The sequence below is a fragment of the Caretta caretta genome, chromosome 11 (genome assembly GCF_965140235.1).
Source record: "Caretta caretta isolate rCarCar2 chromosome 11, rCarCar1.hap1, whole genome shotgun sequence".
In the NCBI taxonomy this organism is placed as follows: Eukaryota; Metazoa; Chordata; order Testudines; family Cheloniidae; genus Caretta; species Caretta caretta.
The window spans coordinates 45,825,756-45,849,559 of NC_134216.1; the positions used below are offsets into that span (position 1 = coordinate 45,825,756).

Here is a 23,804-nt window from a genome sequence, read left to right on the forward strand (position 1 = left end):
ACTAGTTTGTTCGTTTGTTAGCATTCTTAGTGTATTATTTTTATTTGAACTGTTGTACACCCAATATGGACACATGGCTGAAAACAGAAAGTGTAAAGACACAAGAAAACAAACGTTCAACATCAGCAGCTGTTTCGTCAAGTCCGAAGTGTGGAAAATCTCAGTCAAATGATTGTGATGGTCCTGGAAAGTCGCTTATGAAGAAAAGGAAATATGACAACTGTTATATAAAATATGGCTTTACATGTATTGGTGATCAAGAATGTCCAAAACCAGAGTGTGTAATTTGTGGTGATATTCTAGCAAACAGCAGCCTCAAACCTTCTCTACTTCAGTGCCACTTAGAAACTAGGCACCCCACACAAGTCAACAAGCCTGTTGATTTTTTCAAGAGAAAATTAGCCAAGTAGAAAAGTGACATTACCAGTTTTGTATCCAAAGCAAGTACTGATAAAGAAAATGCACTTAGTAGCTCACTCGGTATGACGCTTCGAGTAACAAAAGGATCAGAAGCCCATACCATAGCAGAGAGCTTGATTGGTCCAAGTATAAAAGACATAGTTCATTGCACGCTCAGAGAAAAGGCTGCAAAAAGGATTGACGTAGTACTTTTGTCCAATAATATGTTGTTGAGAAAAATTAATGACGTCAAGTAATGTAGAGACCACAACTGTACATGGAGTGAAAAATAGTCCATATCATGCTATACTTTTGTATGAATCAACTGATGTTGCTAATCTATCTATATTGCTAGTGTTTGTACATTATGTGAATGAAGGTATGGTTGAAGACGACTTGTTTTGCCGACCATGGAAAGACCATACAACTGAAGAAGATATCTTCAATCTGACTAATGCATATTTTCAAGAAAAGGAAATAGATTGCCTAGACATTTACACTGATGGGGCCACATCAATGATGGGGAAGCATACAGGATTTGTAGCTCGAACAAAAAAGGCTGCATCAAACGTCTCTTGGACTTCTTGCAATATCCATAGACAAGCCCTTGCAGCAAAACACATGCCTGAGGGACTGAAGGAAGTGCTGGACAATGCAGTGAAAACGGTGAATTTCATAAAATTATGACCAACAAATTCCAGAACATTTCACATACTTTGTGAAGAAATGGGTAGTGTACACAATTGTCTGTTGTCCCATACCAAAGTTAGATGGCTCTCACGTGGCAAAATCCCTGTGCGTTTGTTTGAGCTTAGAACAGAATTCCTTGTTTTTTCCACCTCGCCAGCTGTATGGAAAATCATGTCTGACTCCAGAGCCTAGCTTATTTAGCAGACATTTTCTCGAGGATTAATGACCTAAATTTATCTCTTCAAGGCCTCAATATAACAGTTTTCAATGCGCAAGACCGAGCTGAATCCATGATAAAGAAGTCGCAGTTCTGGGAAAGGTGTTTGGAAAACAATCAAACTGAGTGTTTCCGTACTCTTCGTGACTTCCTGGCATAACAAACTTTGGTTGGATCAGTGCACTAAAACCAATATTACTGCACACCTAAAAGGACTTTGCACAATGTTCAGGGAATACTTTCCAGTCAAGTGATAATGACTGGATTCGCAACGCCTTTGATGATACCACTCCCTCAACGGAGATATTGAGCACTGAGGAAAAAGAGAAATAGATTGAGATCTCCTGTGATTACGTACTGAAAAGGAGTTTCAGAAGTCGGTCACTGATCAACTTTTGGCTGAGTTTAAGAAACTAGTACCCCCTGCTGGCAGAAAAAGCTACTATCGTTTTGTTACTGTTTTCAACAACATACTTATGCGAGAAAGCATTTTCCTCGTATGCACATCTGAAAACCAAACACAGAAGCAGACTCAATGTCAAACCAGACCTTTCTCCAGTGGTTCTGGACTTCCAAGAGCTATGCAGATCAAAGCAAGTGCATTCATCACACTGTGGAGATTTAAACTTCAAGACTCCTTCTGAGAAATGGAAAGGGAGGAGGATATTTTTTGCTGTTTCTAAAATTAAATAGGCTGCTAGTGTTGTTTTTAAAAATTATTACCAAGAACAAGTTTAAGCTTTGCTATAGTCATGCATTGTTTGCCTGGACTGCTCAAGATCCAAATGCTTGTGGGAGGAAGGAACTCTTTATTTGAGTTGGCTTCTTAAATACCTTCATGCTGGTTCATGTCTGGTACTCCTTGATGAAACATTAGGAGCCTTGTCTTATAACAGACTTAATTGAAGTGATATGAGCTACAAAAGTGGAATCTTGGAAGAATACTGCCGTTTTCGTAATGTAATAAAATAAATAATGTAATGATAAATAATTATTACACACTATTTATTATTACATTAACATGTCATTAAAAAACTAAATTATTTCCAAGATCCCTGCTTCTCTAATTTATGCTCAGGTAAGGCAGAAAATCTCTGGAAATACTCATTTTTAGGAGGAGGTTCACAAGATTTGGTATTTTCGTGAAAGGGGTTCGCGGGTTGTTAAAGTTTGGGAACCACTGCTCTAGAGCTTCTCAGTGAAATGACTCAGCATGGGAAGTTTCAGTCTCAACAGTTAAAAGTTCAGCAAGTGATAAGCAACTGAGAACATTGGAAAGCATTAACTAACCATGCACACTAGTACCAGCTCTGACTATAAATTGTTAAGACAGACAGACATTCTAGTCATTGTTCAAATACATACAATATTACTACACATGTATATATTTTTCGTTCACTATAATTGTACCATTATGGGACTAAGATGGATTTACTATCACTTACGAGCTGTCAAGTGTACTTAAAGAAAAAACGGTGTGCATATACTATGTTGTTTTTTTAAATCAATATACCCTTGCCTATTTTAATTTATTTTTTAATGAAAAAAAAGTTTAGCTCCTGAAAATGTACAGACAGAGCATAATGCCTATTACTACAATAATCCCATTGATTTCCAATACAGTTACTCATAGCAGCAAGCATTATGCTTGGTAGTAAGCATTTGCAGGATCAGAACTTTAGCCTACAGTATGGATAAGAACCAACTAAACAATAGGAGGGGAAAAAATCAATTGGAGTGGTAGAAAAATATTCATAAGCATATTTCACTTTCTTTTTAGAACAAAAACAATTAGTCAGTTTTTAGTTTAGGACTAAACTAATTTCCAACATGGTTGCCATTGTGTACCTGGATTTTACTTTATTTATTTTTCAATGGCACTTCTTGAAGACATGCGTAAGATTTTCCAGGGACCCTACAGAAAATTAGGCTCATTGTTTGCAGTGTCACAGCCAGAGCAAGTTCTGAAAGCCAAGTTATAACTAGAAGATTTATATAGGAACTGACACAATCTAACCTTGAATACAGCAAACACAAATGGTGTGTCTATCATATTCCTTTGAAATATTGTTTTCTTAAGGTTAATGGAAACAAACAACTGCACTTGTATATTCCCACAAAAAACAACCCTCAAAAAACAACAAATTATCCAATTCTGAAAGGTTAAATAAAATGTTTAACACAATGCATTTAAGCTTTAAAAAAAACTGGTAAAATTGATTTGTGCATAAGAACTGTGAAGCCTGCCAACTCCATTGACAGGGCATTGAAGGGCATGAAATATTGCTGCATTTATCTTTTCTTCCACTTTAAAAAAGTTTTTATATTTTAAACCATATCCTATCATAACAAAGACACATCTACTCAATAGTTATGAATTTGTTTTAAAAAAGAAAACACACAAGTATTTCATGGATATTGTACAAATCAAAGACATTTCACCTCAACACTATAAAAGTCTGGCCTGCCACAAAACATTTCACATTCATAAAAGAAAAATTTGGAGTTACAACACTAGGTACTGAAGTTAGTGAGACATAATTTTGAGACACTGTATGTTAAACAATGTATAACTTCAGGTCCAGTTCTGCAAACCATCCACTGATGGAACTCCCATACAAGTCAACAGGACTCCTCTCACAAGACAGACCACTCATGTAAAGCTTTAAAGAATTAGGCTTGATATTTGTTGAAAACGCAAAAGCCCGGTTTGGGGACAAAATGCTAACTCACAAGCGTTTTAAAGCCTTCCAGAAGAGCACAGAGAATCTTTAATATTTTAAAAAGCAAATTCTTTCTACTATTAAACCAACACTAAAGCAGGATGGTCTCCCATATTATTATTCTGCATGACTGTCAACACCAACGGTGGGAATGTCAACCTTTATTTTACACGTGATATGAGCAATGCTTAGTGTGAATTTTCAGATAGCTTTAAGCAAAATAAACGCAATATATATCACAGCTAGATAGTAAAACAACAAATTTTGGTAGAATACTTACATTTATTCAACAAACAGGACCAAACCCTGAAGTCAATTAGACTACTTGCATGAATAAGATGAGCACAATTTTCACCCATAATTTTGTAAAAGTTCCAACTTCTTTTTTTTAAAACGAAACACAAATGTATAAATAACAAGCCTGTAACTAATTAAGAGTACAAGTAAATTATCAATCAAGCTTTACAGAAGTGACCGGAGTGTCTCAGGTTTCTTTTAGTAATATTCATTTTTCTTCTCTTTGGGGCCAGATCATTAGTCTACACATTTGAAAAGATCTGATACTCCCATTAGCAAAATAAAATGCATAAAGCATTTTTTATTTAATTATGCTAACATCTCTTTCTCCCGGTCTCTTACAGTTGGTCTTTTAACCATGTTGGAAACATGAGCATTCACTTGGGGAGAGGAAAAAAAAAATCAAACACAAAATGATAAAACTAAGATTTGAGGATGACTTACCAGTTCTGTTAGATAATTTCTGCCCCCATCATCAGATCCAACCAAATAAATTAATAATATATGGCCAAATATAGATCTGAACCTGCAGTTTTTCCATAAGCAAATCTCCCACAGAAGTTGTTAATTTTACAATCAAACCCATAATTAATGATAGAATCCATTGAACTCTGGCCCAAATTCAGCAAAACAATTATAGCATTTTTTTTTTTAAGCATGTAAGTAATCCCACTAACTTCAATGAGACTTCATACATGCTTAAACTTAAGCACAATTTAAGTGCTTCAGTGAATCTGGGCCTGTATGAATAGAAGGGCTGCAAAAACAAAAACAAACAAAAGGAACAAACGATTTTCTGCCTGAAAAGTCCCACCAATTCCAATGATTAGCCTTTTTTAACGTTGCTTTTTAATGTAAATTATAGTCGCTAGTTAGTTTACACCAGAATTATCAGAAAGAAAAGTTACTGCACGTATTCCAACAATGCAATGGTGAAATACACCGGACAGAAAAAAACAAGCAGGATAATTAAAAGAAACTATCACATACCTTTTAATTTACTATGTTATTTGTGTTTTAAGTTGTTCTAATAAAATCAAATGAGATCACATTATGGTATAATCCAGGGCTAGTCAACAGGCAGACCATGGGCCAAATCCAGATCAGCACACACTTGAACGGACCATGAAATCTTTTTATCATCATCATTAATGTTACTGAAGTGTGAAAAATGTTTCACTGGAGTCTGGACCTTGACTATATGTTAACCAAGAAAAGTGGACATTGACAAAAAATAATTGACTATTCCTGATTACTAAGTAAAATATGTTTTGTATCGGAAGATAAAAATATGTAGTGCTTTTAAGAAACACCTTTAGAGTCACTTAGTCACCTTGGAATGCTTAGGAGATAGTCTAGGGTAACACTCAGCTCATCCATGTTTGTCTGTTCAAGGCATAATGGAATTGTCAGAATGAGGCCACTTCGTCTGTCCTTCCCTCCTATTAAAAAAAAAAAGGCATTACAAAGATTTAATGTAGTTTTAAGATAAAAATACACATTTTCAGCTACATAGTCTCAAACTACATGTTACTTGTGAAACTGCTATAAAGATTACAAGTGAACAAAAGTGCTGTGAGTTGTGGACAGTGCTGTAATTAAAGAACATTTTGTGAAGCATATCTTGGACGTTAAAACAAAGTTACATAATAGACTAAATGAATTTGTAACCTACCGGTTAATGACATGCCCAAAACACAGGGTTTGGTCATGAGGTGACCTTAATGCAAAACACGGTTTATAATATATATTAACAACTTTGAACACTTAAAAAATCTCAATGTCTTTTCAATAAGACTATACATTTACATTAAGGTCTCCAATCTAGGAAGGTACTTTAGCATATATTTGCCCTCAATAGAACTATTAATGCGCTTTAAGTTAGGCACATGCTTACATACCTTGCTGAATCAAGGCCCAAACGGTGGAAACGTAGAGCATTTGATCAAGATTATTTTTTAAAGGGTGCCTGAAGTTAGGCTCCTAAAGCCATATGAATGGCCATATTTTCAGTTACTAAATACGCAAGAACCCACAATGGCCTGTGTATCTAGATCGGAACAACAGTAAGTACATTGTACAGCTTCTGTTAGCACACAGCAGATTTTCATCCAAATATAAAGAAACAATGAATATGTCAGAATCAAAACATACAAGATTTAAGGCCTATTTTCATAGGCATAGATCACCCAGAACTCTCACCGAAGCGTTGAGAGCTGTGAGTGCTCTGAAAATCAGGTCCTTGATGTTTTATTCATAACACTTTTTAGTATGTAGGGAAAGGAATTCATAGTCATTTCACTAGATCTCATGAAGTGATGAGCTTTCAGTACTGAAGGGGTCGACTCTTGACTCCATCGCCCACTTTTTACATTCTCAAACACCATCATTCTTTCTCCCATGCTTTCCCCGCCGACTTGGGACGAGTTCCCTGTAAACATTCCCGAAGTCATTTCTTTGTTCTCTTTCAAATCCTGTGTTTGTACAGTGCCTAGCACAATAGGGTCCTTGTCCAGAACTAGGACTCCTAGGTACTACAATAATTCAAAGGAATACAGCAGAACCCTGTTTATCTGATCTAACTGGGACAGGGGACAGATCAGATAATCAAAAAACTAAATAAAAAGTGGAAAATGGGAAAGTGCAATGCTATACCGCCATCTGGTGGTCACAAGAGAGATCTCCCCCTTCTGGACGGGTGTGCGCTGGTTGTTCAGTTAACACAGAAAACCAGATAATGACGGATCAGATCAAAGGGGTTCTATTGTAATAACACCACCACCACCAACTTAAGAAAAAGGCACTTCCAAGTTTGCTCGCAATAAAGATGAGGTACTGAAATTAAAGTATACTTTACATTTGATATCACACCACAGATTATATGTAAACCATTGACCAAACAAATGCTTTTAATCTCATTTGAAATGGCTGTTTAAACCATGTGGTAGATGCCCACAATACTAGATACTAACAATATATGGCTAGGGCCTGGCCTATGCCATGTCCCCGTTTTGCCTCTCCGATTCTCTTCAGAAACCTGTGTTGTGAGACTAAGAAAAATCACATCAGCTCTGCCCTATGGCTGCTTGGGGAGAGTTATGAGCAACAGAAGAGAGGCATACTGGAATTATTCGCTAGTGAGAAGGGCAAAACACAAAGGCAGAAGAAGGGCAGAGTAGCAGACATACATCCATTACAGCAAAATAGAATGAAGGACAGGTAAAGAAACAGAAGTGTCCCTACCATACACTACAATCACAGGTGCCAGGAGGCTGAGAGCAAATTTGGGGAAAATCAAAAGGTATGCTCATTATTAGACCTACTAGCCATAGGCTGATAGGGAATATGGAGCCACCAAAACAGGTGCAGCATTTAGGTAGGAATCGCTGCATCCTCCTCCTTCTCAGTTGCTGGGTGGGATAATAGCTCTCACCTGACTGTTGTCCCTGGACATATCCCTCTCATGTCCCTGCCATCACGTATCAGTTCTACCACTCACATTCCCACAGTATAACACTGCAAGGTATCAGTTTGACATGGAAATTCTAATGGATGCCCTGTTTCCAGTGCTAGTTACTGATTCACCGATGTAGCATAAGCAAAGCTGCAAGGATTGAACAGAATGTTATATCTTTGCACTTGGATCTTTTCAGCAACCACCTTCCTGAGAAATTGTATTTCAGGCGAAAAACATGCTGCTTATCTAATTTTTTAGAATGAAATAAAGTACATGGAAATGAACAGATATAAACTGCAGCATGATTTACAAGTTGGTCCAATAGCTTTTTAAGCCACCACTTTGGCCTTATAATATAATCTTTTTCTATCCTTCAGCCTTTTTTCTTCCAAATCTTCCACATCTGCATTAATAAACCAGTTTCAAAGTAAACTGTAAATTTCAGTAGCTTTGAAGGTGCTCTGATTTTCTTTGCCATTGCTTATTGGGATAAAAGATTTCTTAAATGTATTAACCTTTTTGTAAAATCCTGCAGGATCGTCTAATATAACAAGGAGTTACTTATAGACAGTAAGGGGACAGTATCCTAACCACTTCAACCAGACCTGGAAAGCTGGAGTTTGTATGATAGATAATAATTTCAGTTTTATTATTGATGGAAATGGAGGTGGGGGAGGAGAATTGTTTTCAGAGATGCTAAAAAGGCAAGTTTTTCCTAAGTGATTTTAAATACCTTGAATATTAAGTTAAGAAAGGCATTAAATCATCATGTTCTTGCTTCATGACAGCAGCTGATCTAAATGGAATTTGAATTATGACCACTCAGTCCACAAAGCCACTTAAAGAGAGTCCTATCTGTGCAGAATTATATATGAGATAAGCCACACACACACAAAATCTGAACACGAGTATCAAGTGTCGAAGCTACAAACTGGTATACACGCAGAGGGGCTCTTTCCCAAGATAAGCCTAGATGCAGGTGACATAACTTGGCCATTTATACAATTAGTGTTGGAATTATAACTACAATAATAGTTAAAAGTCTGTTCTTTTTCAAAGCCATTAAAAGCCCAAACCTGGAATTAAAAATCCAGTGATGATACCAGGAATATAAAACAACTAGGCATATTTCCATCCCTCACAAAGGGCCAGATTCTGTACACCTTATTTATACAATTAGCCCCCTTAGGTTCAATCAGACTACTTGAAGCAAGAAAGGGTTTGTTTTTTTTTTTGGCCCCCTGGAAGTCATCCAGGAAGTTTATAGCAGTTTTCTATCTATCTTTCTAACCATGATGGCCCAAGAGAATGCCAACATAGATTGTTGATAACCAGCTATAGGGGGGTTCAGCAGTCTGAGCAGTGTAAATGTTAATTTTATCACCCTTGTTGCCACCTCCTTTCCCAGGAACAGACAGAGAAGGGAACTGAGGGGCTCTTGAGTATGGGTTGGCCCCTCCCCCAGAAACCAGTAAGCTGCTGTAGGACAGTTCCTGCTAGAGTTGTCTCCATTCTGTAGTTCACTGTTTTGAGCAGCAGAAGCTGCAGACAGCTGCCTTTGCCTCTTCTCTTCCTGAACAGCAGAGGCTACTGAAAGCCCAACCAGTAGCAAAGGAGGGATCTTAAATGAGAAAAAAAAAAAAGGAAGGAGGGGAATTGGATCAATATTGTTCAGAAGTTGAAGGGTTGCCTTTACCTTTTCGCTTGAGTCTGAGTGCACTTTAAAAAAAGCAGTTTCTCTCCTCCAGTTATATTGCTTACAAATATATTAAATTAAACAAATAAGAATAAAATAGTATTTGTCTTAGGATCTGAAACCATTGTAAGTCAAGTGTAAGTCAAAAGCCATGTTTCTCCACTGATAGTTTGTCTTCACAAAGTTCTCAAAAACAAGAACAAATCACTAAATAAGGATAGGAGTGCTACTAAAAACATCAACCAAAATATGGTCTTCCACCATCAAAAACCAAACCACATTTCTCCTAAGAGGCAGGAGGATATATCCCTCTCCAATACTGAGTTTAGCTCTGAGCAAGCAGACAGCAGAAAAAAAAACAGACAAGCATGGCCCATCCACAAATGTTGACATCAAAGAAACTGTTTTGGAGCTGAGCTCCATGAAGGCTAAATTCAAGCAGTAGTTACAGATCTTAAAAATGGATGCACGATGGAAGAAGTAGTAGACCAAATGAATGAGCAAAGTACCACTGTCACATAGGTAGCTGACATCATCTTCCTTTCCAAATGCAAACAGATGGACATCGTAACAAAACACTTTAGATAAGCTATTACCAGCAGGAGAGTGGGGTGGGGGGAGAGAAAACCTTTTATAGTGGTAAACACCCATTTTTTCCATGGTTTGTATGTATAAGAACATCTTCTGTATCTTCCACAGTATGCATCCGATGAAGTGAGCTGTAGCTCACGAAAGCTTATGCTCAAATAAATTGGTTAGTCTCTAAGGTGCCACAAGTACTCCTTTTCTTTTTGCGAATACAGACTAACACGGCTGTTACTCTGAAACCAGGATTAAAACAAAACAAACAGAAGATGAAGGGACTTGGAGCTGAAACTCAAAGACCTACATAAAAAAACAACACAAACAGCAAATGAAAAATAAAGATGTCCCTGAAGCGACCCGACTGTACTTGTAGAGGTTCTATTTAAATAAATTCTAGTCAGAGAAGAAAAAAATCTATATTCAAGCCTATTGTGCTTTCTTCCACCAGACCACATCAGGAGTCTGCCCCACAGAGAATCAAACATCTGTCTCCATTAGTATGCCAACAAGAATCAAACCATAAGAAAAACCAAGGAATAAAGGATCCTTTAATGGTCCAAGGGTACAGAATTGCAAGAAACTGGTCCATCAAATTTTAACCTTTAAAATAAGGCAAGTTCTCTGCTGCATTGTGTCACACACCAGTGAGATTTTCCTTGAAATTGTGCTTCTCACATAAACCACATCTATTTGAGCAAAAATATTGCTTCTCTTTCCCTCAGGGCAAATACTTCTTCAATAACAGTTGACTGTTTTAATACAGGTAATGATTCCCTCCACTACTACTAACACAGAGCTAGTATCAAAGAGTTGAATACAGACTATTTCCAGTGCCTTCTTTTCCTTTTGTCACAGATAATGAAACCTTTATGAGCTCAGCTGCTTGCTTATGTGTTGAGCAACACCAGAGCTCGCGTGACATGGAGGCAGGATAGCAATAAAATAAATTGGCTACGCTCATAGTACAAAATTAGGAGTGATGCGAAATTTTCTGTAGAAATAACATCACTGCTTCAGCTCGGAAAACTACCACTTGACCATCATTCACATGGAAGCTGAACTGACTTGTAAAACAAAAAATGGTTCCCACTTTTCAAATAAAAAAAGTCACCCGATATAGCTGAGTTTTAAAACTAACAAAACTGGTTAGTTGGATACCACCAAAGAAAATGAGGGGAAATGGCTATAAATTTCACCCTTCCGCCAGATTAAGGGATTATAGTATAGTATTGTTATTTTGCATAACAAACCTGACTTTTGTTGACAGAACTGCGTAGTGTAGACAAGGCCTTACAGAAAATCTTACCTCGGTTTATTCAGCAAATAGTTGGAATCACTTAATATGTTGCAAATGTGTGAAAAATTGTGAATGAAAATACATCTTTTAATTGAAATTGTCATTTTTTTTAAAGCCTGCTTATGGGGGTCAGTCACTTCAGCAAGCAGTCAGTCACCAGGTAGATTAGGAATCTTGTCAAAAAGATTGCAAATCCAGTGCTCATTTTGCTTTGAATGTGTATTTTACAGTCATAAGAACTATTTTGTAAATACTAGAATTGGTTAAAAATTTTGTTCAAATTTTCCCGAACACCGTCTGCAGAAAAATTTCATTTTTTCAAAACTGGCAGTTATTCTACAAAAAAAGTCTAAATGTTTTGGGTTATTGGTTGTTTAGTCATTCTGCCTTTCCTCCTTTTTAATGGAAAAAAGACAGGGGGACTCAAACATTGGAAAACAATTTGTTTTTCAGGGTCCTGATTTTTTGTTTTGTTTTTAAGTGGAAAATTTTCACATTTTCCATGAAACATACTTATTTTCCAACCAGAGAATCATGTTACAAGGAGGGCTGCAGTACAAAGTTTGCAGTTGCCATACTTCCTTTTGACTCTCTCAGGGTATATCTACACTGCAATAAAACACCTGTGGCTATGTCGACATAATAAAACTATCTTGACAAGCGGCATAGCGCTTTATGTGACAAAGTTAGAGAGAGGCAGCTTCAGTGTAGACAGTGCGCTTACTTATGTAGCCTTAAGTGGCCTTCAGGACGTGTCCCACAGTGCTCATCATGACCGCTCTGGTAAGCTGTTTCTACTCCTTTGCCCTGCAGCCAGGTACACAGGCATGCGCCCCTCCCCCTTTAAAGCCCCAGGAATTTTGGAAATTCCACTTCCTGTATGCTCAGCGTGGACAGCTCACATCGTATCTTCCCAGCTAACCATGCCACCTTTCTGCACCAAATATGCTCCCACCTGGAGTACACCAAAGTTGCTGGATTGGTTGGATCTGTAGAGAGAGGAGGCTGTGTAGTCACAGCTCCAATCCAGTCATAGGAACTTTGACACATATAAGCAGATTGCTCCTGGTATTGATGAGAAGGGGGCATGAAAGGGACACACAGAAGTGCCATGCTAAGATCAAGGAGCTGAGACAGGCATACCAGAAGACAAGGGAGGCCAACGGTCACTCTGGTGTGGCACCGAAACCATGCTGCTTCTACAAGGACATGTTTTGAGAAGGGCTGCAATCGTCTGATCAGGCCAATAGCGAGCACAGACCATGGAGAGAGACAATAAATGAAAAACTAGAAATGGATAGCCAGGAGAGGAGACAGGGGAAGAACCGGATAATAGAGGGTCAGGAGCGGATGATAAAGCTCACAGAGGACCAATCATAGATGCTCAGGTCCCTGATAGCACTGCAGTTGGAACACATGCATGCTTGACTCACCTGCAGCCCATAAAGAACGGCATTCCATGCCCTCCCCAAACTTCCCACACACATTCCTTGCACATTCCTGGCCCATCACAGTACCCCTTGTACTCCAAACCTAGGGACATTTTCGGTAACAACAGCTGGACTTACACACAGCTGTGAGATCCCTATTTCAGAGAGTGTTGCTCACGGTCATGAACCCTGTAAGAAATGTTAATGTGTATTACTGTTTAATAAAAATTTAGTCTTACAAAGACAGTGAAGATTTATTTGGGACCTACATGGGGGTGTGGGCAGAAATTCATACACAGTGGCAATCAGCACATTTGCGGACTACAATTAATTTTCAAGCAGGAATCGTTATTCTAGGTGGCAAGTAAATAATGCCTGTCTGAATGCATTACAGAAAGACACATGACTGGGGCTCATTGCCAAAATGCTGCTTCAGAGACTCCCTGATTCGAATAGCCCCCTGTTGAGACCCTCTAATAGCCCTGATATCTGGCTGCTCAAAATCAGCCGCCAGGCAATCCACCTCAGTGCTTCACTCCTCTGGAAACTTTTCCTCCTTGGCTTCACAAATGCTATGCAGAGCACAGCAGGCTGCTATGACCATGGGAATATTTTCCTCCTTGAGGTTCAGTCTGCCAAAAAGGCAGCGCCAGAGACCACTTAAATTGCCAAACACATATTCTATGGTCATTCTGTTGCTGCTGAAGCGCTCCTTGCTGCTGTCAAGGTTTCCTATGTAAGGCTTCATGAACCACAGAAGTAACGGGTATGCTGGGTCTCCCAGGATCACTATGGGCATTTCCACATCCCCTATTGGAATCTTCTGCTCCAGAAAGAAAGTCCCTGCATGCAGCTTTCCATACAGGCCAGCGTTATTGAAGATGGATGCATCACGCACCTTCCCTGACCACCCCGCGTTGTAGTCAGTGAAATGACCCTGGTATTCCACCAGCACCTGCAATACCATAGAGAAGTAGCCCTTTCACAAGATGGTCTGGGGCCAAAATTGGGATATGCATGCCATCTATCACCCCGCCGCAGTTAGGGAATCCCATTGCCGCAACACCATCCAGTATTTCCCAAAAATTGCCCAGAGTCACAGTCCTTTGTAGCAGGAGACGATTAATGACCCTGCACACTTGCACCATCGCAACCCTTTCAGTGGGTTTCCGATCTTCAAACTGATTCACGACTAACCAATAGCAGACTGAAGTTGCCAGCAATCACCACATGCTTTTCCACTACTAAGGCAGCTCTCATTTTGGTGTCCTGGCGCTGCAGGGCGGGGACAAGCTCTGCACGCTGTTCAAGGAAGGTGGCTTTGTGAATACAGAAGTTGTGCAGCCACTGCTCGACATCCCATGCCTGCATCACAATCTGATCTCACCACCCAGTGCTTGTTTCCTGAGCCCAATAGCGACAGTCCACCATGTGCAGCTGCTCCATGAATGTCAACATCAATCTTGAATTTTTTTCTTTCCATGGCACATAGCAAGGCAGGCAGTACGGATTCCTGTTCAGATTTGCAGCTCATGAAATTGTACCGAGTCAGCCACATTGTGTTCTTAATGCTCATCACAAGACTGGTGAGCAGTGCAGGATCTATACTTTCAGGCAGAGATAGTGGACGCAAGTTTACAGGGACAGTTGAAAAACAGCACAAAACGTAGTCAGAAGCCCGTGGAATTATGGGACAGAGAAAATTGCATCATGGGGCAGTAATCCCACTCCCATGATACATTTTGATCCATTCCCACAACTCTTAGCAGAAGGTGGTAGTGATTTGCACAGTGGGATAGCTACCCATGGTATACTGCTCTCTCTGTTCGTACTAGAGCACCAGCTGTGAATAAGCTCCGCTGACACAAGAAGTATTGTGTGAACATGCACAAGCAATGTAATTACAGTGGTTTATGATCATCAACATAACTTAAGTCGAATTAACTCTGTAGTGTAGACATGGCCTAAGTCTCTCTCATGGAGTTTCCCTATACCCTTCTCCATCACAAAGCAACCACACCATAAATTAGTTGTAAAAATTCGCTTATATTGATTACACAAGAGAATCTAAAATTTAAGATGCACTCAACATTTCATATGCAAGTTTAGATTTGACACTTGAAATCTACTCACATCTGCAGTAGGTGTTTGATCTCTAAGATGACTTTTTATTGAATAATTACCTGGATTTAAACAGCACTCATGATATGGATTTAAACTGCTCTTTATTTGTTGACATTTTCACCAAAGATTGCAATAAATTACATATGTTATTGAGTTTCATGACATTTCACAGCATGCTCAAACTGAGTTATTTTTACTAAGGAGATAAGATTAAAAAAACCTTTATTCTACCTGCATAATAATTTTAGTACAGGTTTATCAAACAACTAAGACTTGTTCAGGTCAGACAAATATTCTGTCATTGAAAGTCTTCGAACAGTTTCTTCAGTTAAACGACTCAAAATGATGGCAAAACAAGGATTATCTACTTCCCACATACGCCCTCCAATGAATGACACTACTCTACAATGTCAATAAAGGTACTGAGCAATTCAATGTACCTTTCTAAATTAGAATTATTTTAATTCACAACCAATCAATTTTAAAGATATTTATAAAAGTGTTTGGCATAAATTGCTTAACAATCACATCCAGATTATCAGTTAGGAAATTTCAGCAACCTTCCCTGAACATACCCAGAGCATTCAATATCATCAATACAAGAAAACCAAAACATATTACACAATGGAAGTTACACCAATGATAGGGTGACCCAGATTATTTCTTTCATTTTTGTCTCAGCTTCTTAGGCCTGGTCTACACTGGGAGGGAGGAGGGTGGGGGGGGGAGGGAATCGATCTAAGTTATGTAACTTCAGCTACGTGAATAATGTAGCTGAAGTCAACATACTTAGATCTACTCACTGCAGTGTCTTCACTGTGGTCAGTTGACAGCTGCCGCTCCTCCGGCGACTCCACCTGCACCTCTCGTGCCAATGGAGTACAGGAGTCAAAGGGAGAGTGCTTAGGGGTCGATTTATCGCGTCTAGACTAGACACAATAAATTGACCACCACTGGATCGATTCCTGCCTGCCAATCTGGGGGGTAGTATAGACATATCCTTAGTTATATTGCGATAATTAGATTTAGCAGAAGTCATTCATTTCTCCTTCCTTTTTAAAAAATACTCGTGTGATTATTCATCACTGCATCATTATTTCTACCTCAGACACATTCCCCACTACCTTCACAATACTATATGTAGGTGTGGCAATCCCAAATCTGATTGTGACTCTAGATATACTAAACTGGAAGCCATAAATAAATAAAAAGGTCATCTGACAAAGAAGCCATAATTTGAGCTATTATGTGAGGATTCTAAGGTTTAGAACCAATCTTAAAATAGGACAAATTCATGTGAAGTACGTTACAGATCAGCATAAACTGATCTAATTTACATGCTGAAAGAGTGGAAGAGCAGAACTTTACCACAAAAAGCAACCAAGGACAGGTATAAGAAATAAAACCAAAGGACTTGCTCTCTTACACCATCCTGTTGGTTGCATTTTCTGCTTCTACAGAACCTCACATTTCTCCCTCCTCAGTCATTTGCACTAATTTACCAATGCGTAATTTGCAAAGTCATTTATATAGCCTCTGAATTTGGCCCAAGGTTTCCAAGTCTGTGGAAACACTGTCCCAGTAGAAACTGCTGTGTTTTCCCTCTGATAAGTGAAGTGGTGAGAGCAAATAATGGATGTACCAACTGAGGTAATTAATCAAGCATTATTGCCAATAGCTTCTAGAAGGAACCACTTAGCCTCCTATCTCAAGAAGCTTAGCCTCCTATCTCAAGCGAACAAGTCCTGAAAAGCACTGTGTAGTTGAGGGAGGGAAAATGATGTAAAGTTAGACAAGGAATAATAAAGCAGGTCAAAACATACTAGTTTTAAGGTGTTTTCTAGCAGATTATAATTCTCATGTCTGGGGAGCTCAACATCCAAAAATCTACCACATATTTTCACAGCATAACTTTCTTCTGATGTTTTATGATGATTATATTTTATATTCCTTGAAACTAAATGATATAAACAGATTTGACAAATTGGTTGCCCACCAGTTTTCTTTATTCACATCTGAGAAAGCTAAAACATCTGTTGTATAAGTCTAAACCATTAATTAAATTAAAATGTCTGTCAATACTATGTAATTCCAAAGAATCAAGCCTACTCAGCAATATAGTAAGTTCCAAAAAATTTTCAGCATTTAAAATGCCGGTCATTAAATTGCTTTTCACTAAGAGTATCTGTATTTCCCAGAATACTACAGGACAGGCCCAACAAGGAAAGTAACAGAACACCACTAACCATCACCTTCAGCCCCCAACTAAAACCTCTCCAACGCATCATCAAGGATCTACAACCTATCCTGAAGGACGATCCATCACCCTCACAGATCTTGGGAGACAGGCCAATCCTTGCTTACAGACAGCCCCCCAACCTGAAGCAAATACTCAGCAGCAACTACTCACCACACAACAAAAACACTAACCCAGGAACCTATCCTTGCAACAAAGCCCATTGCCAACTTGGTCCACATATCTATTCAAGGGACACCATCATAGGACCTAATCACATCAGCCACACCATCAAGGGCTCGTTCACCTGCACATCTACCAATGTGATATATGCCATCATGTGCCAGCAATGCCCCTCTGCCATGTACATTGGCCAAACTGGACAGTCTCTACGCAAAAGAATAAATGGACACAAATCAGACGTCAAGAATTATAACATTCAAAAACCAGTCGAAGAACAATTCAACCTCCCTGGTCACTCAATTACAGACCTAAAAGTCACAATTATTCAACAAAAAAACTTCAAAAAAAAAAAAACAGACTCCAAAGAGAAACTACAGAACTGAAATTAATTTGCAAACTGGACACCATCAAATTAGGCTTGAATAAAGACTGGGAGTGGATGAGTCATCACACAAACCAAAAACTATTCCCCCATGCTAATTTCTTCCCCTACTGTCACTCACACCTTCTTGTCAACAGTCTGAAATGGGCCACCTGGATTATCATTACAAAAGGTTTTTTTTCCCCTCCTGCTGTTAATAGCCCACCTTAATTGATTAGTCTCGTTAGAGTTGGTATGGCAACACCCATTTTTTCATGTTCTCTGTATATATATGTATGTGTGTATATATCTTCCTACTGTATTTTCCACTGAATGTATCAATGAAGTGGGCTTTAGCCCACGAAAGCTTATGCCCAAATAAATTTGTTAGTCTCTAAGTTACCACAAGTACTCCTCGTTGTTTTTGCTGATACAGACTAACAAGGCTACCACTCTGAAACCTGTGAATCACAGTGAATCAGTGAAATCACAGTGAATCAGGTAGCTTTACTTGCCAAATTGCAAATGCACTTTAGCTGATCAGAATCTCCTTGAAGTACATGCTAATCAAACAATTGTACTATAAGTGCTGAAACTACTCCCGGAGAAGGAGGCAGCTAAGGAAATTGCTCACTATTGCAGGCTGTCAGAAGAAGCTGCTGGGGAGGGGTGTTAAGGCAAGGGAAGAGACTCTAAATCAGTGGTTCTCAATAGAGGGCGAGGGGGGAGGTTACATCAACTCATCTAGATATTCACCTAGTTTTACAATTGGCTACATAAAAAGCATTAGTGAAGTCAGTACAAACCAAAATTTCATGCAATGACCAGTTTATATTGCTCTATATACTATACAATAATTTCAATTGATTTATAATTGTATGGTAAAAATTAGAAAGTAATCCGTTTTTCAGTATTAGTGTGCTGTGACACTTTCGTATTTTTATGTCTGATTTTGTAAGCAAGTAGTTTTTAAGTGAGGTGAAACTTGGGGTACACAATACAAATCAGACTCCTGAAAGGGATACAGTAGCCTGGAAAGGTTGAGAACCACAACTCTAAATACATTAGCTCGGAGTTAAACATGGGAGTTTAATTTTTTAGACATTCAAGCAAGACATACACTTGCTTGATTTGGCTAAGAACTAGCCATTAGCTGAAATACAGTAATTTTTTTTTTTAGCTAAAGTAATGCGTCCTGATTTGTATGATTGCAAAAATGTACCTATCTCCAACTCATCTTTCTTAAATTCTGATGTGCATAGGAGTTAAACCAGCAAGAACTAAAAGCTACGTGAACATCTAAAACAGCACCTTAGTCAGCAAAATCTCAAGTCACTTAAAACATAAATCTCTTAAGGGCAAGTCTTCATTCTTTTGTAAATGATAGACTTCAACCTAAACTGCAAATGTTTTTGAGCAAAATAATAAAAATTAATATTCCAGCTCCACCCCTGCCAGACTAAATCATTATTTTTACTACTTGATAAGATTTCATCTTATTATTAATTATTTGAATGCCCAAGAGACGCAGTCTGGACCAGAATCCCATTGTGCTAGGGGCTGTACACACAGAACAAAAAGATGGTCCCTATCCTTTGTGGAGTAAAGATTGGAAAGAAAGGAGGAGAAAGAACTTTCTATAAGAAACCCTGAAAACGAATTGTCCTAAAATTCAGAATCAATTGCTTTCGTGCCAGTTAGTAGTTAATTTAATAACGGTGCAAAACGATCACATTTTATTTTATAAGAAGTGAAACATGACACCAACCTTGGGTAGGTCATTTCAATCAAGTTACAGACCAGAATAAAAATTGGCTTACCAAGAACCACTAGTGACAAACTATGTTTGAATTTAGTTTTGCTATCCAGATTAAAAGATATTTTAGAGCTGTGTTTGAAATAAGCTTTAGTGAAAATCTGAGATACACTTCTGTCAAATACATCTGGCAAAGATCAAACAACCATACAAGTCAGATCCAAATTATACACCAGGCAACTGATTGAAGAAAAAAAATCAGAAACTGTACCTGAAAGGAAGGCTAATTTTTTCTTCAGAATAGGTAATATTACGGTAGCTTCCATTCTACTTCAGTTAACTTTCACAGCTCTGAAACACAAGAAATTAAGAGTGTCAACTTTGGGAAATCAATTAGTGTGCTACACTAGAACAAGAGTTGGCTTGTGCCAGCACGGTTTTGTACTTACTTTTCAGAGAGCAGCACAGAACACTTTATAACCAAAACTGTGATGTAACATTTGAATTGCATTATGTTGCAAAACTGAAGAAAAACCCCAGATCAATGTCAATCATTTTTCCATTGTAAATCTTTTAAGTCACTATTATTTCTCTTTATTATCTGAAAGCGATTTAGGTTTTTTTATTATTTTAGCCTTAAATTTCATAGACCCTACAAAGTTAAATTCATTTTATTTTCAACACTCTAAAGACAAAACACAAACCCGAAGACATACATAGCTTAAATGCCCTTATTCAAGATGGGGAAAAAACATTAAAATAGAAGCAGTTTATAAGTAGAACCCCTCTTATAATTTGTCATTCTTGTGTAACAGAATCGGTGTGACTAAACCTAGTGCTCCTGTTCACATTTTATAGGGTTTCTCTCAAAGAACCAGGATTACGATAAAAAGAGTAATTATCTTCATATTGCATGCAAGTTAATGCGTTACCAAATTAAGATCTCAATGCAGTTATCACCAAACTCAGATTGAAGAGACACATTTTGCAAACAATCTAATTAATCCTTTCTGTTGCTTCATCATCTTTTAATCTATTGTTTAATGTATAGGTGGAGATGTTTCTGCTTTTCTCCCCTACTTTCATGAATTCAGCCCAATTCCCAAAGCATATCAATGACAAAAACACATATTGCAGGGGAGAATTCACTCAGCTCTGCAGCATAGCAAACCTCTCACAATCCTAATAATTTACACATGCTGTTTCTGCTGGGCCATGGGAGATGCAATGTGATGGTTTAACCATCCAGTACACCTGATGGATTTTCTTCTTAATAATTTGAATGGACATTTCATAATAAACTGAAATTAGGACATAATAATAATAATAATAAATAAACTGAAATGTATCTGGCAACAGCAAACATGAATAGATACTTCTGTAGAGACCTTTCACATCTGCAAGAACATTTTGACAATACATGTTGCTTACTAAGGAGTCTGTTATACACACAGACCATTTTCCCCTCCCTACCATGCAAACTGACATAAAAACCAAACGGAACTGCCTTAAATGTACCAAGTTCATTAAAATCCATTACATTATGAGAAATAAATATCCACCATTGGGATAGATTATGGATACGTGAAGTCAGTGTTCTCTTCTTCTCAATTGAAAATAAAAAGCCCAAGCTAACTGAAATACCTCTTCATTGAGGCAGTATGTATTGGGAAATTGCCTAATAACTAAAAGTCCGTTTTAACATAATGACAACTTTTCTCTGTTGCTGTAAGCAATCACCAAAACTTTCAATCTACAGCTAACAAGAAGAAAAGTGACATCCTGAGAAGAATTTAGAACAAATTACATTCCAAAAACCAGGTAAAATGTAGTAATATATACAAAGATAAGCAAGTGAAGACAAATGACACAAATAAAAGTTCAAAGTGTTTAAAAGAAAGACAATGGACTTCAATCACTGTAATGTTGAGTCACCTAAACACTGGAAGGCAACAAACAAGAGTAACTCACTCTGGAACTATACTAATCCCACCAAATGCCACAAACACACACAGATCAAATAAAAAGAAAGAATGAATTTGGATTTAAGATGAACAGTCCAAGCTCTGCCAAAAGGAACTCAAGTTGACAACTAAAGAGTAAAAAATGTGTAGCATAACCATTATATTAAAAGTTGTACAAGAGATTATTGGGTCTGCATCTAAATCTAAGCAAGTATCTTCTAAAAAGGCAACACTCATGGGAAAGATGACCGTTAAACACCAAGATGGCATGTGAGAAAGTGATAAAAATGTAGATTTCTGCAGGTTCCTAAAAAGGTGAAGAGGCATAGGAAAATTAGTCAACAAGACAAGAACTCTGTGTGCTGGGAAGCTTTAAGAAAAACTGAGTGACAAAGGGGTGTCAAACTTTGCTTCTCACTCAGTGACAATGATCAGTGTGAGACTACAAAGAGCTTTCAGCCCACAGAAAAGCTTTACTACAAGTATCTGCCAGGGCAAAACAACTTGAATCTTTTCTGGCATCAGGATAAAGGAATTATGCAAATAACAGCCCTTTCCACACCCTCAAATACTGAACACGCACTAAGTCTTTGTCTACACTACACAGTGGTTAGCAACACAGCCGTATCGCTAAAAGTCGGGCAGTGTAAACGTGTTTGTCAGCACTTTTGCGGACAAAATACTTCCACCCCCTAGGAGTGGGGTTCACGTTGCTGACAGGAGCGTGGTTAGTCTCTAAGGTGCCACAAGTTCTCCTTTTCTTTTTTTTTCCTCCTGCCAACAACTAGCCGTTTACACTGCCACTTGCTGTGGCAAGTTTGTTTTTCAGCAGGGGGCTTTTTTAAGCACCTGTGAATGACAAAAGTTTTGTCGTTCAATTGGCAGTGCAAACAAAGCCCAAGTCATGAAGAACAGCAAAAGAAAGTAGGCATTTGAGACCAGATCATAGCTTCCATTATTTTTCACACAGAAGAGAGAAAAACTGCAGAGAACTCTCTGAAATGGCCCAAATTTCAATAGAAGAAGAGGGATTGAGCCAATATAACACTGTCCCATGTCCTAAAGTTCAAAGGAAACGCCTACATACTATTTCAACATGATTGGGCTTCACAATGTTGGGGACATGGCTCAGGAAGGAGAAACAGAAGGCAGGGCAAGGGTAAAGCTCCAAACCACCATCAACTTCCATATGCATAGGGATTCTCCTGCTAAGACAACATTATCTTATGCCAACTTCCACTCTGTAACTCAAGACCTTATTTCCACCAAGGGTGGGGTTTTTTGGTTTATGCATTTTCAAGGAACCAGAAAGAGCACAGCTCAAGCATGTGCTAAAAACTAGTTACTTAAAATCTCAACTTTTAAAAATTAATATGTTAATTTTCTTCTGATTTGAGTTTTAATCTTCAAGGAAAGCAACCCATCAAGTTTGAATTTTCTAGCGTCATTCATTTTTAAGTTATCCAAGAGTGAAATATCTGATTGGAACATAAGAGAAAATTTTTTTCCATGCATGTGTAACTCAAAAAATGACGGAAATGATTTGGCTCAGACTTTTTTTTAAAAGTTACCTTTGGGCTAAGAGAAATTTCAGCATAAAAAGATCTTGTTCGAAAAAGCTAGGAATGCATGAAAGACTTAACAGAAATAAGAAAATTAGCACCAGTGATAGCATGCACCACTTGAACACATTTTATACATAGATCTGTCACACCCACCCACCTCTATACAAATCTCTGTGTGGGTGGGTGGGTGCACGCGCGCATACAAAACCAATCGTAGCCACTTCCCATCGTCAGTGGGGATCGAATCCGTAGCCTCAAACAGCACCAACAGTATCTGAGCTACCACCACCCACGCTAAAGGAGAACCTATTTAGTTGTGACAATACAAAGTTGTATAGTAAGCAGTGCCTGCCAGCAGGGGGAGCCACGATCACACCCACATCACTAGGTCAGTGCATTGTTTGTGTGTGCCTACAGGAAGGAAGAGGGGAAGAGAGAAAACATGATGGTACGGTGGGGGATTATAAAGGTTTTGCCAGCATGAATTTGGTACGGGTGTGTTACGAGTGATAAACCCACACAAGTAAAGCAGATTATCCTAAACAAGTGACAATCAATTTTTACTACCACACTACCATATGTTCTGTACATGCCACATTTTACAGAAAATATTTTAGAAATGTTTTCAAAAACTTTTTAATCCTCAGTCCAAAATACTTTGGCTTATAGATCTTATGCTTTATCAAATGGCCACTCTGATCTGGACACCATTTTTAAATTCACATGTAGATGCAAAACATGATGCTACAGTATATGTGACATAAAGTGAGCAGGGGAAGCGGAGAAGAGCTAAATTTCCTTGTGCAAAATTACAAACTCTCCCT

General features: G+C 38.2%; 1 protein-coding gene across 9 annotated transcripts in view; it reads right to left on the reverse strand.

Annotated features, from left to right (window-relative positions):
• SESTD1 (SEC14 and spectrin domain containing 1) overlaps positions 1-23,804 on the reverse strand; it is a 122,680-nt gene that overhangs the window by 75,004 nt on the left and 23,872 nt on the right. For all 9 annotated transcript variants that reach the window (XM_048869551.2, XM_048869555.2, XM_048869553.2 and 6 more), the window contains 2 exons: positions 19,723-19,802; positions 5,660-5,768 (listed from right to left, as the gene is read on the reverse strand). In XM_048869551.2, the coding sequence (XP_048725508.1) occupies positions 5,660-5,768; positions 19,723-19,777 (164 nt within the window). In that variant the 5' untranslated portion in view covers positions 19,778-19,802. The remainder of the gene's footprint in view (positions 1-5,659; positions 5,769-19,722; positions 19,803-23,804) is intronic.